Here is a 16,504-nt window from a genome sequence, read left to right as displayed (position 1 = left end):
AACTAGCGTCCAGTGATCCAGTGAAGAAGAGAAAATGGTAGTAATCTTGGTAAGATGAAGTTTGAAATAAAGTTTCAATACGTATCTTCTATGATAAATTAAAACACATTTTAGTAAAAAATTAAAAAATTAAAAATTACATCTCATTCTAAAAATCTAGAAAAAATAAATAATCATTTACACAGATTCCATCAAGGATAAAAAAGTTCATGGCAAATGTTTAGTGTACAACAAGAAACAACATAATTAAAGAGCTCAGATTATGAATATCGATGAAAAATTTTATCCAGAATTCCTCCGTTCTAGGACAAAAAATTGAAAATCCTTCTATCTTCCAATCTTTCAAGGTTGGATTACATTTTTGTCACTTGTATCACATCTCGCCCAGGTGCTTTTTTCAATTTCATGGAGGTTCGCAGAAAGACTGAAAGTGAACAGACTAAAATTCTGGAAGAATTTATGGATATAAAAATGCTCTTCAATAACTTCCGCAATGATTCACTACCGACCAACATAGATTAAAATCATCATCATCAAAGTAAATGAGCATACATACAAATAATTGTAGAGAACAATAAGTGCTGTATTCAAATTCATTGCACATCAAGTTTGGGATAGGTATGACATGCTTCTACAACTCTGGGCTTATCCTTAAATCACCCATCTGCCGTATGTAATAGTTTGACCAATCAGGGTAGGAGGTGGCTTGAGAGTTATAATTTTCTTTAGTGACAGCATGGTGAATGCAACTCTCCGTTGCACCGAAAATTGATCCTAAGACAAAATCACATAATTTAGAATAGGACTTAGAAATTTAAATAACATCTTCAAGACCTTGATGGTCTAAGTTAGTAATCCAAGGGTTAGTAAAATTTCTCTGTAATTTACCTTCATTTGGCCAAAATTGTTAAATTGAGGCGATTAAGCAACCTCTAAAAATACACTGGAAGTACTGCCTCTTCTGAGGTAGGGAAAAAATATAGATGAAGTGAAAAATTCTGAAGAAACTTTGATAAATACTTTTGCCAAGAAATAAATTTCATCCTTTACCTCCCTATTATCTCCTTTATTTTTCTCCCTTGTGTACGGGGTAATTTAATGTCAAAACGCCAGACTACAGGAGCCTGGTCTGAGGGTCGAAATACGGTTTTTTTTTTCTTAGAATTTTTTTCCGAAAGTGCTTTTCTCAAAATTCTAGGAAACAAATTGTTTTTCTGGCATTTTTGCAACAGCGACGCACCCAATCTCATGAAAATTGGTACCAGAAGAAAAAATTCTTATTTCCCGGCAATCTTACAGTTTAACCTTGGATCACCCTGTGCATCAATTTGTGTAAAAAGGATTTCTGATCCCTTATGTTAGGGGTGAACCAATGAAACAGTCAATAAGCAGCACTGCTTTGGCAGCAGTTTTCCTATTCATACTTTAGTAATGATGAAGGGAAAAAACTTTGATCAAGCTCTGAAATCAGCACTAAAATATACACCAGATAATTCTGACCACCCGAAGGTGGTGATCTTGGTTAATTTAGGCTACACGAAGACAGAGGCTGCATGAGTGAGTAGGGAATCAACTCCAAGGAATACATTTTTAACCATCTGAAAGCCTCTTCGACTCACTTTAGAAAGTAAAAAAAAAGTTGGTTTTAAAAACTGAGGTTCCTGGCAAAATTTTGAAATTGTTCCATCAAAATCAAAACAGTCGCCCGGTAAAATCACCCAGTTTTTAAATGATTTATCTGAATTCATGTACTTCTTTTGTGAGCACCTGAATCAATCAGAGTTTACGAGTGAATTTTAGATATAACTGATATATTCTTCTGTGTTCTGTCCAATTTTCTAAGTTCTGTGGATCTTTCATTCTTACCTTCATTAGTGGTAAAAATTGCAAGTGCAAATAACAGGTTTATAAAACTTACCTCCTAACCAAGTGACACAATTGGCCTTCGTCGGAGGTGTGTGATACTTGAATGTAGTAAGAAACAGTTTATCATTGTAGGCTGGTACTTTGATCAAAGCTTTAAGTTCAGCATCTAATCTGGGTTTGAATCCTAAGGCCATACTTGTGCCACCAATTATAATAAGGTTTTCTGCTAATTTCTTCCTAGCATCTATGGAGCACTGAAATTAGATTAAAAATTAATTTAGGAACCTTGTATGTAGAAAATGTGCAACTGATAAACACTTGTTTAAATGCAGTATTAAAAAAAATAATCAGAAATCACCAGACGTTGGCATGCTGCCAGCGCAAAACGCGCGTTGGCGTGCTGCCAGGGCAAAACACACATTAGCACCTACAAACCTACAGGGATACTTCAAGCATTGAGCGATGCATGAAGTATCCATGTAGGTTTGTGGCGCATTTTGCGCTGGCTGCATGCTGCGCCGTGCCACAGCGCTTCAAGCAACTATTTCACAACAGAGGTGTTGCACAGTATCATATGAAATTGAAGGAGCTCCATCATATTAAGAATGACAGGTATCCTTTCAGAATGCAGAGCTTTCCTCGCAAAATAAATCAAGATACTATGACAAAAAAAGAGAGAGGTATTCCACAAACTCACTAAGTCCTAGCATCCGCATATAATAATGTTTGGCATAATATTTGAATTTAATTAGAGAAAAAAGTGACTCGATTTAGGCAGAAACATTCTTCAGTATGCCGCCAAGAAGATTTTATTTTGAATCAAGAATAGAATCGCTGAATGAAAATGGGTTTCTGCTTGATGTAAGTGACTTTTCTTTTTGTATGAGCATCTTTTCTTCTTTTAACAAGCATTATTTCTTTTATTGATGCAAAAGGAAATCTTCTCTGCAGTGAATATGAGCATATTTCTGTTTGAATCAAGTGACTTTTTCCTCTAATGACGTTCAAAAATCATGCTAAATGTTATTGAATACGGATATTAGGTCTTAGTAAGTTTTTCGACTACTGCTCTCTCTTTGTCTTTGTCACTGGATTCAATTTGTGAGGGAACTTCGTGCTTTTGATGCCATCAATCATGATACACGGGGGTGCCCTCAATCTCGTATGAAACTGCACAACACCACCGTGGCAAAAAAGTAGCTCGAAGTGCCACAGTGCACCGGCGCCATCACAAAGTTATCACACACAGGAACAATTTAAGAGCTTTAGCTGAGGCAAATCAAAAAGTTGATCCGGTTCAGGTATAACGAGATGGTATTTTCTTGAAAGATAATTAAGTCCTGCTGCACCAAAGAGGTGTAGAGAGTTTTAGAGAATTTTCCCTTATGGAATTGACGCTCCACCATTTTTGCCAAAAAATTAAATTATATATTTTTCTCTGTTGGACCAAATGAACAAAAAAAAAACAAGCAAACCCTCATTCTTCCAAGACATTATACATTTTCATCAAACAAAAATTGTAGGCAATTGTTGTTTGTATCTACATGTGGACCAATTAACTTTGAGTCTCAATTGGTACCTGGACCAAAATTCCCATCCCGAAAAAATGCGTGGACATAAACGACTGGAAAAAACTTGTTCTACAGACAAAAAATCGTTGACGAAATGTCTTATGACCAAAAGAGCATACCTGCAAAATGGAATCTAACACCATATTTGGCAACGAATTCTGTTCCCCATCTTTTTGAAATATTGTTTCGTAAGCTTTCTCTCGAATACTTCCAGGAATTATTAATTTTGTGTCACCGTTGATGTAGTAATCAACTGATGGTGGGCAAGGTTTCGGCTCCTTTCCTTCCGCTAAGAGCAGACTACGCTCATATGTTGTCACAAAGCAGCATCGAACTGAAACAGAAGAGAAACGTTTCTTGAGGAACTACTACTAACATGCCACTCTTAGAGCACTTCCATGCGCTCTGTGACACCCAACCGCCATTTATAGCAATCTTGCCAGAGCTCCTCCAGCAAATCGCATCTCCTTGTTTCCCACCTTGTTCCATCAATCCACGATTTGGCAGGGCGTCCTCTACGTTTTCTGCCAGAGGGGGACCCAATCCAGAACCTTCTTAGGCAACATATCATCTGGCGTCCTTTGCACATGCCCATACTAGACAAGCTGTTTCGTGAAAATGTCAAGCACTATATTGTTTTCAACGCCCATAATTTCATGTATCTTATCATTCCAAACGTAATTCTTCCTTGACACTCTGGCCGATCTATGCTAGAAGTCCATCTCAGTTACCTTAAGAATGTCCTGAAACCCAGTCTTCAACTGACAGAGCTTGCTGCCATGGGTTAATATGCTTTGATGATGAAGATCTAAATTCTCTTTTTGTTAACTTTGGATACAGCCTAGTCCCAAAGAATGCCATTTATCGTTCTAATGCCTTTCCTGTAGATTACTATCTTCAATTGCCTGGTCCAATTTGCCATCTGATGTTAATCTCACACCTAGGTGCTTGTATTGTTCATAACCTCTGATTTCCGGGCCATCTTCTAACTCTATGCTTTGCTGATTGCCTCCTACCATTAACTGTTCTCTTTAGCGAATACAGACAGACGAATAAGAAGCTGTAAGCTACTTTTAACAATGATACAAATAACTAAATCTTTAAGTTTTTGGTACAAAGGTCCCTTCTCCGCGGATAATCACAAAGGACAAAAGAATCTGAAACCTGAGAAAAAAAGAGCCTTGCGCAATGAGAACTTGGCTAGATATAGCTACATGTTCGTACAGCAAATGCAACATACCTCGAATATCTTCCAATGTTGAATCAGAAAGTTTATTAATCAACTCAATTGATTTTTTCTTCGCTTCTTCCGAATCTGAATTTTGTTCTACATCTTCAATTAACAAAGATTTCAAGTGCCTGAGGAAGGAAAAAAATTAGTTATAATTTTTTGTTGCAAAGAACAGAGGCAGTAACATGCACAATTTGTGTAAAACTGACAAATGGTGTTATGTATATTGTTGCAATGAATGGTGGTTAATTTAGTTTGACCCAAAATGCAATGTACGGACTTACGATACGCAAAGTGGATTTCAAAAACATTGAAATTAAATTCTTAATTGAAGCAGGAATGCAGAGAGCTTTTGTCTTTCTTATTTTTCGAGCTGGCCTCCCCATTTTCAAAACCTTTAAGTCCCAAAAGTTCAAAGCTATGACCTTTTCTTTGCCTTAATTCACAAACTGCCACGTTTATGCAAAAAACATGTGAATTTTATCATGCATCTATGAAAAAAACACAAGTTACACTGCAACTTTCGAAGAATCACACAATATTTTGTAGGTGAACTAGTCCTCCTATTTCGCATCCTTCCCATTTTTCCATGAGAGTAGCTTTATGATCATGATGGCATGCACAGAAGATTTCTGTATCCCTGAGTGGAGTTTGTTTAATGAAATTCCGTTGTAATATATTTAGCGTCATTTGGCAGAAATCGTTGAATTGAGGCGATTCAGCGACCTCTAGAGATTCGTTTTTCGGTCTCCAATTGTTACAGTCTGTTTTTTTGTCTGATGGAACAATTGTTGACAAACTATTCACGATTTTAGATCAACACTAAATAAGCCAGACCCTGCAGTTCCTGAACTTACTCTTCAACGGCTTTTGCTGCTCTTGATTGCCCTTGCCAACCTTTCAATACTGGGAAATTTTCAAAAACAGGGATGACCACGGCCTCTTCATGACCAACGTCGATAACTAATCCTGAAGAGATTGCGAGAGTGTATATGCTGACTAGATGAGATGGAACAAACGTAACAACAGCAAACTGAAACAGACCAATACAGAACTTGAAATCACAAATTTAAATGGAAACTCACCTTTACTGTTTGTTTGTTTTTGGCAATTCAAAATTATTTGAAACTTAAATTACAGTCATATCTGGTTATACCAAACATTTAGCAGGGGAAAATTTATTTGAACATAACATCTGATAAAACGATGATTTGAACATTTTTTGAAAGGTAATTCACAGGATGTAATTAAAAATCGTAACAGAGGTAAACAAGCGATCCTTGTTGATACAACGACTTATTATGATGAACTAGAGTAAAGCTGATACAGAGTTCAGAGCAAGAGTTCAGAGTAGAGAGTAAGGCTGCAGAGATAACCCCATCTTATTTCAATAAATATTTCCAGATTTCTATTATGGTGTAGACAGAAGTTTTGTTTGGACATTTTCACTACAAATTTTAGGAGTGCTTTTTTTTTGATCGCCCAGTCTTAAGTTCTGTGGACAATTTGTGGGAACCAATGAATCGAAAAAAAATGTATAGTGCGTAGACTACATGTCGGGTTTCCCTTCTTTTGCCTCTGCCAGAGACTCATTTACTATATCATTGATGATCTGCAGTTCACTTGTGGATAGGCTCTCATCTACACCTACAATGGTCCGTGAAATGTACTCTGACACCCATTTATTACATTTGTTTTCTTCACCCAGCCAAAAATTTAAAACAATGTTTCCAGAGAGAGGATAATTTGCAATAACTTCTGCATAGATTTGAAACGGAGCCCGGCCCCGACCAAGAGGTTGGAATGTTTCTCCCACGAAAAATGTCAATCCTAGATAAAGAAAGGTGTGTGCTTAAAAAAGACGAATACTTTCTATAAGATGATTTCATAAAAAGACTTACATGATAATGGTCAAATAGAACTTTGGCTAAGGTATCTTTAAAGAGAGTTGAAGCTAAGAGAGATTCTACGATGACAACTCTTCGACCCTTAGGAGTAAGGGCAAACCTAAAATATAAAAATGAAGCAAAACATAAGACGAATATTTATAATGAAAGGAAAAAATAAAAAAACATTGATACTTAAAATTGATGAAAACATAAATAGGTAGAAATTTCAAAATTATGTGAAGTCATTTATGAAAGCTCTGGTCACAGGACCCGGGCTAGAAAACCAAAGAGCTCAATGCCAGCTAAATTTCTTTGTAATTTGATGTGATTTCTTTACAAACTTCGAAGCACAGTGATCTAATAAAATCGAACTTTCATAGGTAATGCCAATTTTCAGTAAAGCAAGCTAAAAACTGAATTTTTTAGTATAATACTCACGTTTCCTAGAGAAACATGTGTCAATTATTCAGGGCCTATTGATACGAGGCAGTTGACGCAGGATTACGCAGCATCTCTCTCATAATCATGACTAGCTTACAGCAAAGAAAGAAATTTTGAATTGTGGCAATGCAGGGAATCAGTGCATACAAATTTATTTCCATTGGTAGTATTAACAGAGATTGTGTCATTTTTTATTACCTAGGTCTATCAGAAAGGAATTTTGAATGGTGTCAATGCAGGGATGCAGTGCATACAAATTTATTTCCATTGGTATTATGAACAGAGATTGTGTCATTTTTCATTACATGGGTCTGTCTACTTTGATAATATGAAAAATCTCTGGGGTGACTAATTGCACACATGAAAGCAGCTTGACTCAGGCACTTTATGTCTGTTTTTTATTGAAAACACAAAATTTTTTTTACAGAAAACTAACTCACCAGCGTAAAATTTTGAAAGATGGAAAATGTTTTGAGACCTTTCGTCCCATCATCTTTTAAAATTTTATGCAAGTGAATTAGTTTTCTCTAGGAAATGTTTGTGTTTTTCAAAAATTTGAGACTTGTGTAGCTCCCTGACGGAGTTTGTAGTATTTTATGTCTGACAAAACAAACAAAGGCAGTTAAACAAGATGACGAAGACTTACTTGTAATAAAGAGCATGAATTAATTCTACAAGTAAATAATATAAATCTTCTTCTGAGGTGTAGCTGAATAATTTTCTAGTTTCATTAGTATCCGATAGAGTGACTTCAGATGGTATGATACAACGTGGACTTGGTTCTCCAATAAAACCAAACCTAAAAAATGAACAAAAGAATTTCCATTAATCTCGCAAAATCAGGTCATATTTATCTCTGACCTCATCTTTCATGAAGAGCTTTAGCCTACAAAAAACCTTCGGTATAACCTATTAATACCCTCAGATTTCACAGTTTTTATACTATTTCAGTCCTGAGATCAATTTAACTTTCCACATTTTCACTTTTTTCACTGCCAAAAATGAAGAGATAATATTGACCTCCTTTTTGCAGCATAAAATAGAGCGATGGGGCTCATCAATAAGCTATTCAATGAGGGCAAGTGCAGCGCTTTAGTAGCTCAAATTAGAACTTGAAATGAGGGGTCAATTTGCCATCGGGTCTCTAGAACTACTTCGGGAACCTACTACCCTTGGGACTTGGGAGAATAAAATTTAGCTTTAGGATAAAGACTGATAAATCTATAACAGGGTTGCCACAAAAATTTGAAAATGATTTTCCCTGACTTTTCCAGGTTTTCCCTGACGAAAAATGGAGAAATTCCCTGACCTTTGAGAACGCGCGCCATGATCGCACAGCCAAAACACCTTGCTAGCTACCATCGCACTAATATAGCGTCTCATTTGAAACGCGCTTAAGCTAAGGAGTCAGAAATTAATTGTAGAACATTTGGAAATACAGAAAGGGTTGTTAACTTTTTCTTTTAATTTTGATGCTTTTGACTTTCTTGAGCAACCCGATAATTGTTTTAGAAATGAAAACTTTTGAACGATTGTTCTTTTGAAGAAACACTCTAAAAAAAGGGTCTTCCCTAGTGTTCGTTTCTCTATTTATCTCTCCCTTTCCAGGATTTTTCGAACACCTATTTTTAAAGTGAGCTTCAAATGGTTTATTTTTCAGGAACGATGATGCTTTGCGTTTCCAATAATCTTAGCCACTCGAATTACTTTAAAGTAGAAAATTAAACAGTTAGTGGTTGGTCATTGGTAGTAGTTGAAATTTCAAAAATACACACAAAAACTGAGCATTCCAATTTGCATTGCTTGTTGCATTGGCGACCGAATACGGCTGCATAATTTAACTCTTGAATGCATCGCGAGATATGCCACTTCATCGCAATTTATATTGCATTCAAAACCGAAAAAAAGAAAGATTTTAAGTAACTCGTGAAAATTGTCAATTTTTCCCTGACTTTTAGCTGTTTTTGGTCATATTCCCTGACTTTTCCAGGATATCCAGAGCACTTTTTCCCCCCTGACTTTTCCAGGATTTCCCTGAATTCCCTGACTGTGGCAACCCTGCTATAATGACATTCAGATATTCCCATCAATGGGCCTGTTGCAGACCTTTTGCTGGAGCAAAAATAAGAGTTGACCCTTGTAGATAATGTCTCAAAAATCTTGATTGGCGCATCTACAAACTCTGGATTTCACTTGTAACTTCACAATCTGCATAAGAAATTTGTGTTTCTTTAAGCTCCTCGCTTCAAAAAGGATACTACGGTACAGGTGAACATTTTGTTAGAAGAGTCGTTCTATTCATTCCCTGCTCAACATGGCCGACGCTTCCGCGCGCAAGTTGAGGAGAGCCGAGGTCAATCAAGGCGGATATCTATTGACGCAAGAAAAATGTGAATATAAACACGCAGATTGTTATCAGGTGGTTAGAATCATCGTCCCGTCACATGTGTTTTGGCGGATTGGGGTCGGCTATGTTGAATGTTGCATAGTATCCTTGTGAGGAGGGGTTGGATGGAATGACTCCTCTAGCAAAATGTTCACCTATGCCATGGTATCATTTCGAAGGCAGGAAGCTCGAAAAAACCCAAATTTCTTCCGTAAATTGTGAAGTAAGGAGTGCATTTCGGACTTTGCCGATGAGACATTTACTATGAGTGCTCTAGCAAAACTTTGCAACAGGCACATTGTCAATAAAATTTAAAATATATGTCGAATATCAGAAGTTTGTTATTTAGAGGTGTTACTTTGAGCGAGTTACAGGCGGCGAGTCACAGGCGGCGAGTCACAGGCGACGAGTTGCAGGTGGCGAATTGGCTACGAAGATTGCCAAACAAGGCCGAAGGCCCACTCTCCGCTCAAGACACGCAGCTAGCTCGCGGGTGTATCTACCCCTTCAGACCCCTAAAATTGCCAAAGTGTGAGGGCGATGGGCCCCATCAACCTCACAGCGCAACAGACAAAAATTTTCCGTCTTAGAACATGTAGCGCTGTAAACATCCGAGGTCAAAACTTGCTTCATGAGTTTGCCGCCCTAATGTCATCCGACTCTCAGTCTATGATATATTGCACAGAAAAGCAATGGAATGTGAAATTTTTAATGATAGAAATAATAAAGATTCTTACTTGGTATATTTTGTTCCAAACTCTATGACTGATGGTTGTTTGTCAACGGTGATACCGAAATCATGCAGAGATCCCCGAGAAAGAGGATATTCATGCTGTATTGGCAAAGGCATCACTCATCCAAAAAATATGCTTTTTCCGCTTAGAGAAATTACAGATGATGGTGCAGGTGTAGCGTGAAAGGCGCGTCAACGAAACAAGAGAACCAGAGGATCAAAATCCCAATTTACCTGAATACCTACTGATAACTGATAACAAAAACATGACAAAAACACCGAAATAAAAATATAACCTCAAATTTCTATTCCAAAGACTATGCTAGCGGGAACAGAAACAAAGCGGGAAGCAGCCTAGCTGCCAGCCCTTAGCCGTGACATCTACTTCTGCCTGTTGTCTCTTGCCTTTGATTGGTATATAGATTTTTGACGGCTCCCGCCAATTTTAGCCAATTTCAACGATCACTTTGGAAGAAATTTTGGGTCCTCTAAGAAATATGATTGATTTTTTTTTCTGCGTCGCAATCCAGCGTTAAAAACCCTGATCTCTAAGATTCAATGTCTTCGTCTAAAATCCTCTGGTAGCGACTGTAGCGACTGTGTTGCTGCCCTTTATTTTCTATCCTGGATGATATGCACTACATGCACGGCGTGAAGCAACATTTGCGCCGTTACACATTCCTACGTTACTACTATACATATCTCTTCTCTATGGTGCCAGTAATCTTTGGCTGCTGCCCGCCTATCCTGAGCAAATAGCATCAATCAGCCAAAAGGCAGTTTTCTTCGTATTGTTTCGTGGTTCCACAATGAGTGGAACTAAGAATTGAGTTACTGAAAAGTGAAAAGTGTGCCTGATTTTCGGGATTAGCAATTTCGATTTTAAGTTACTCACCATACAGTTAGTTGAGCGAGTCAATTACGCCCCTAATTGTGTGTGGCTATTCAAGCTCAGTCAACTGTTGAAGAAAAGAAGCTGAGCTCTTTCGTCTTTAGCTTTGTCAGACTCACGGAAGCCTTTTAACTATGAGCGGTAAGTATTTTCACATTCTCTTCCTTTCAAGTAAGCCAACTCTTTAATACGAGGAGTAGATTCCAGTAGCCAGAACCAGCTCTTAGAATTGAACCCAAAACTCTTTCTCTCTGAATGTTATACTTGAAATGTAGCTTGGCATGTCATGCATTCTTACTGCTTTTTTCTGAAGTACCTTCTAAGCAGAGCTTTGGCAAATATTAATCCACATGCTCTTAGGAGTCACCTCAAATCTGTGTCTTGAGGGCGCACCTGTAATGATATAGAGATTTTGTCCTTACTGTGCATCTGTCCACCGGTGTCGGTAATCATTTCTTTAACCTAAATTAAATCGTTGTGAGGTTATTCAACCTCATAAGAATTGGAGATTCAATGGGAGTGGGATTTGAATTCAGGGACTTTAAGGACGAGACCCATAAATGCAGGTTTTGCTATTTCCAAATATACATGCTTTCAGTCTCAAAATTACATTGAGCCTTATGGCAGATAGGAAGTTCATACTCACTTCTTAATGCTTTTAAGTTGGATTTTAGTTGTGAATGTTTCGCAGAATATACTTTCAAACTAGTATTAGTTGAGTTTACGAATATCTCAATGTTTTTGGAAACTGGACTTATGTGCCTTGTCCTTCAAGCCTCTCAATTATCATCTTAATCAGGAACACAGAGGTGGAGAGATAGTACCTAAGAGATTGGAATAGAAAGGAAGCTAAATCGACTCGGCACATAAGGATGTAAGAGCCATTAGTGGCAATTTTTTTGCAGTGTCTTTGAAGGAATTATTCCAGCTGGGTTGTAAATTGTTTGTTGCAAGTTATTGTATTGGATGGAAGCTGGGGTGTTAGGTACATTGCAGCTGTTCTGGAGTAAATGAATGATTAATATGACAAATTACCCAGTTGTTGATCTAATTGCAATTCTACCCATGACATTGTTGAAGACGTCACTCTGTCAATAATAAAATAATCTAAAGAGTCCGATTTGCCTGAGTAGGCACCGTGGATGCAAAACTTTCTGACCACTCGACTGCGGTTGCTTGAAAGAAGTGGTAAGGCCAGCATGTAAGAAAGAGAGTCGCAGATATTTCGTTGAGTCACACCAAAAATAGCTTGCTTCCTCAAAAATCATAGCAACTCGTAAATTCAAAGGAAGCAGAAAAAAGGTCAAAGCGTTGAAAATTAAACAAAAAAGGGCTTTTATTGTGGAGTCGCCGCTTACTTCAGCCCTGTTGGGTACGAGTTCAGAGCATCATTGTGACTTTAATAGAATTGCCTCTTAACAATTTCGTTTATTTAAGTAATTTGTAGAAATATTAAGTATTATTACTCACACTGTTATCATAATTGAAAGTCATATTGTTGGTTAATTTCAATAAAAAATTAGAACTGGGGAAAGATTAGAATAGACTAAGTAATGTCATTTCAGAGAATGGAACCATTCAACCAACAATTCAACATAAATTTTCATGGTAACCTATGGGCCAACTGATGATCGATGCACCCAGATTGATGTGCCGTTGGTCCCTTCTTTTCTTTCCCCAGTTCTATTTCAAGATTATAGTGATGGAAATATAGTGGTCATTATATGTGTGCTTAATTGCAAAATTCCATCATTAACATTGAATTATAATTACAATTTTCCTCCTTTTTTTGCCAGTTGATTCATCGTCCGGAACTGGAACCACTCCTGCTGACAGTGATAGCACCTTCAAAGTGCCGACTGGGAATGGCGCAAACGGTGTTTCTAAAGATGAGGTACTCTTTAATTCAATATAGTGTTAGATATTTGTGAGTAACGAAATCATACTTAAATCGAAAAGAGAAAGTCCTGCATGCTTTACTCATGTTTCAACTTTTTTTTAACTTTTTTCATCGTGTGTTACTTAAGACAAGATTCATTCTTTGATCAGCTCCTGTGTTCGAAACTCACGGGCGCCAAGGTGCCTAAGAAATTGGTCTTGGCGCCTAAGAAATGAAGGCTCTGTGCCAGCAAGTCCCCTATAAATTCCCCCCAAAAAATCCTAATTTTGCTGTCGGGTGACGTTTTGAAATTTCGACCCATGGCATCAGATTCCAACTTTTACTAGGCAAAAAGTCAATTTGGCCTCTGAAAAATCTTCAATGGCCCTTAAAAATCGAGCTTGATGGGCCACATTGCTCCTGAAACTCCAAGGTGAGTTTCGAACACTGATTAGCTCTGGATCAGCACTTTTCAAAATGTTAGTTCATCAAATGACACCATGGTTGAGTGATAGTGTTAACAAGACCGGACTTTTATCTTAACATACGATGAGCAAGCCCCAAGCTTCACAGATGGTTTATGTGCGAATTTATCATTTCTAAGCCCCTTAATTACGAGAATTTGTTCTTGAGATTTCACAATAACTAGTATAAAGAACTTACATTTCCAACCAGGTCCTGTGTCTTAAAAGTTTTGCTCTTTTTCCAAATTCAAATGTTAAGGATGTAAGGATTGTGATTCAATCACTACTCTTTATATGTATCTAAACATGTGCTCAATTCGTTACCTGCTTAACCTGGGATTTTAACATGTCTCCTTTAATTGCGCTCATCTCAAATTTTCTCCTCTCAGAATATTTGTAAAAACTTGGCAAAAAAATGAACAGAAAAAAACTCCCTTTTAGTGAATTGCATTGTGTTGCTAATGAACGGAGGTGCACAAGTAAAATTATCTTCTCATCCCTGAGCTGAACCTTCTACTGGATCCAGAGCTCTAACTAATGCAATGTCATGTAACGTAACATATAGCTGCCTTATGGCAAGGAGGTTTGCTCAGAAATTATAGCCACCCTTGTTTTATGGAGCAGTATTAGCAATTCGTTTTTGCCCAACAAGACCTCTTATCTTCAACTTTTTTTCAGCGTTTGTTTTCCCTAGTTTCAGGATTTTTCAGGATTTCAAGTTTGTTTTATATTACTTTTCTCACCGCCATGCAGCTTTAATGATTGAAATCACTTTTTTTTCCCCAGAAACTTGCAAAATCAGAAAAAGACTCTGGCTCTGAAGGAAGCAAGGCAAAGAAATCTCGCGTGGACTTTCAGTCATTGCCAACGCGACAATACCTCGATCAAACTGTTGTACCAATCTTGTTGAAAGGCCTTTCAACCCTGGCTAAACAGAGGTAATATCTTATTGTTATGCATACTTAAGTAGGTCAATGTCCGTAAAACCATACATGGTGCTGACTTTCTTACTACATGAATTAAGGAAAATAAGTACACGGAAAAATGCATTCTCATTTTGAATTTCCTTAAACTGTGGAATGGACCAGTAGACAAGGCAGGAATTTCGGCATTCTGATACACATTTCATAACCAAAATTTCACGTAGAACACGACACGCACAATGAAAATTACCGAGATCAACTCCTTACGAAGATATTTAATGTTTCTTGATGCGTGAATTCAAACCACCCGCTCATGAAAACTCAATGAGCTACATGACTCACATCGCGCGCTAAACGTTATCATGACAGTCTCTGCGTTATAAAAATCTGGCAACCTCAATCTTGACGCTTTGGCTGAGCTATAGCAAGTTGTTTATAGTTTGAACAACACATGGTGGGAATTGAACATTGCTCGATTGAGAAGCTCGCTGAAACCGTTGTAAGTGTACGATTTGACTCACGTAGAGCTTTGAGTTTCTTATGAGCGGGCAGTTCAAATTCCTCGAAACTACTGTGAAATAAAAACTTTAATATCTTTGTTAGAAGTTCATTTTGGTAATTTTCGTTGCGCGAATCGTGTTCTACGTAAAATTTTGGTCAAGAAATATGTATCAGAATGCTTAAATTCGTACCTTGTCTAGTGGTCCATTTAGGATTGTGATTAAAATTTTATTTGCATTCAAACGATGACCATAGATCATATTTGAATGAAAGAGGGCAAAATATTATTCAAGATGTTGAATAGCAAAAAATGTTTCCAAAATATTTACATGAAGTTGCAGGGTTGCCCATTAGAGATGCTCCGCGCCTACTAAATATTTCAACACTGAGCCCCTTTATAAATCTGACGTGCTCTGTCTAACCAATTTTTCCTCAGTAACAATGTTACAACAAGTTTATCAATTGACCTGTGTTAGTCTATCTATTGGTTTTTATTTTTTTTCAGGCCTCCGGATCCAATTGCTTTTCTTGCTGATTTTCTTGTGAAAAACAAAAGTTCTTATGATAACCCCTCAAGCTCCTCAAATTAATACCTCTGCTATTTCAAACACCGATTTTTTAAAGTTATTTTTTCTAAGTTATGGTCATCCGAAAAAGGGGAAACTCACCGTCATCTGTATATATAGTGACTATTAACCTTCATGTAGATTTTAATGTGCTAATTTTATTTGCGATCGATTATTTGAAACATTATGTATCGTAATTTACATCGGTAAACTGTAATTTATTCATCGATATGATTTTTAAACTATCTCCCATTGTATTCCCAAGCCAACACTTGTTCGCTGATCCATATTATCTGCATCCCTTTTTTTTACAATCTGAACCAAATTGCCAGTCCGTTGAGACAGAATTTTAAACATGCTGAAATAATGAAGTGCCTGTTTAGAGCTCTGTTTGTTCCTCTTAATACCTAATCTGTTTATTTGACCAATTTTATGCTAATATTTTTTTACCTATATCATGTTAAAAACTGTCTGTGTTTTAGTAAAAATGATCCTATTTGTCTCCATACCCTAGATACTCTCTAAAATGTCAAGGGTTGATTTGCAAGAAAAGTTTTACAAGTTTTAAAAAACTGAAAATCAATGCTTAATTTAAATTGTAAAACGAAAAATCAATGTAAATCTAAGTACATGTAGAGACTAAGTTCCCTTCAGTTATACTTTAATAAGTGAATCTAAAGTATTGATTACTTGACCTTGTTTCAACAAAATTGATGTAAATATTTCTTTGGAAACTCATCAATCAATATGCTTAATAAAGATATATAAACTGAAGGCATTTACTTTTCATCCTTTCCATAATGAACTCTTATACTGTCCCATTATTTTGGAATTTTCTCTTTGAAAAGAAAAGGATTTCGAAGTAGCAAAACTAGTTGAGGTTCTACAAGTGTATTTTATTTACATCTGTATTAAAAGCTGTTAGCCCCTCCTCTCAAAAAAATAAAGTTATGAATGAATAAATTAATAATTGTTTTGGATTGCATTCATAAAATCTGCGAGAGCAAGTTTTACTTGCCTCCCAATTGAATGTGTCCAATTTTAAATGCATCTTTTCTATCAGATTAATAGTGGTCTCCGATTCCGCACACACACATTAGCACATACATCAGCATGAGGAATTTAAGAAGTCCTCATTGTCAAGTTTTCAGAGAAGAAACAA

At 36.8% G+C, this 16,504-nt stretch overlaps 2 protein-coding genes across 2 annotated transcripts; one reads left to right on the top strand and one right to left on the bottom strand.

Annotated features, from left to right (window-relative positions):
• Positions 1–86: 86 nt before the first annotated feature.
• Arp10 (Actin-related protein 10) lies at positions 87–10,418 on the bottom strand. The gene is made up of 8 exons (XM_019040707.2): positions 10,122–10,418; positions 7,645–7,797; positions 6,570–6,675; positions 5,526–5,701; positions 4,678–4,796; positions 3,557–3,771; positions 1,919–2,120; positions 87–774 (listed from the first exon to the last, which is right to left on the bottom strand). Exons 1-8 carry the CDS (start codon positions 10,232–10,234, stop codon positions 632–634), a joined length of 1,227 nt encoding a protein of 408 aa, XP_018896252.2. The 5' UTR covers positions 10,235–10,418; the 3' UTR covers positions 87–631.
• A 440-nt stretch (positions 10,419–10,858) lies between these two features.
• On the top strand, positions 10,859–16,120 carry LOC109029949 (protein dpy-30 homolog). Its single transcript, XM_019040673.2, has 4 exons — positions 10,859–11,150; positions 12,806–12,903; positions 14,139–14,290; positions 15,282–16,120. Exons 1-4 carry the CDS (start codon positions 11,144–11,146, stop codon positions 15,364–15,366), a joined length of 342 nt encoding a protein of 113 aa, XP_018896218.1. The 5' UTR covers positions 10,859–11,143; the 3' UTR covers positions 15,367–16,120.
• The last annotated feature ends 384 nt before the right edge of the window (positions 16,121–16,504 follow it).

This window comes from Bemisia tabaci, chromosome 3, assembly GCF_918797505.1.
Source record: "Bemisia tabaci chromosome 3, PGI_BMITA_v3".
NCBI lineage: Eukaryota > Metazoa > Arthropoda > Insecta > Hemiptera > Aleyrodidae > Bemisia > Bemisia tabaci.
Note: the sequence above shows the minus strand (reverse complement) of the source record. Positions and strands in the feature narration are given on the sequence as shown.

Excerpts from the sequence above, each read along its gene's own strand:
- Arp10 (XM_019040707.2), bottom strand. The coding sequence starts at position 10,234 with ATGCCTTTGCCAATACAGCATGAATATCCTCTTTCTCGGGGATCTCTG. Across the intron at positions 4,797-5,525 it reads GCAGCAAAAGCCGTTGAAGA|GCACTTGAAATCTTTGTTAA; the intron begins GTAAGTTCAGGA and ends TTCCTTCCTCAG. Across the intron at positions 775-1,918 it reads TTGTGTCACTTGGTTAGGAG|GATCAATTTTCGGTGCAACG; the intron begins GTAAGTTTTATA and ends ATTTTGTCTTAG.
- LOC109029949 (XM_019040673.2), top strand. Across the intron at positions 12,904-14,138 it reads ACGGTGTTTCTAAAGATGAG|AAACTTGCAAAATCAGAAAA; the intron begins GTACTCTTTAAT and ends TTTTTTCCCCAG. Across the intron at positions 14,291-15,281 it reads TCAACCCTGGCTAAACAGAG|GCCTCCGGATCCAATTGCTT; the intron begins GTAATATCTTAT and ends ATTTTTTTTCAG.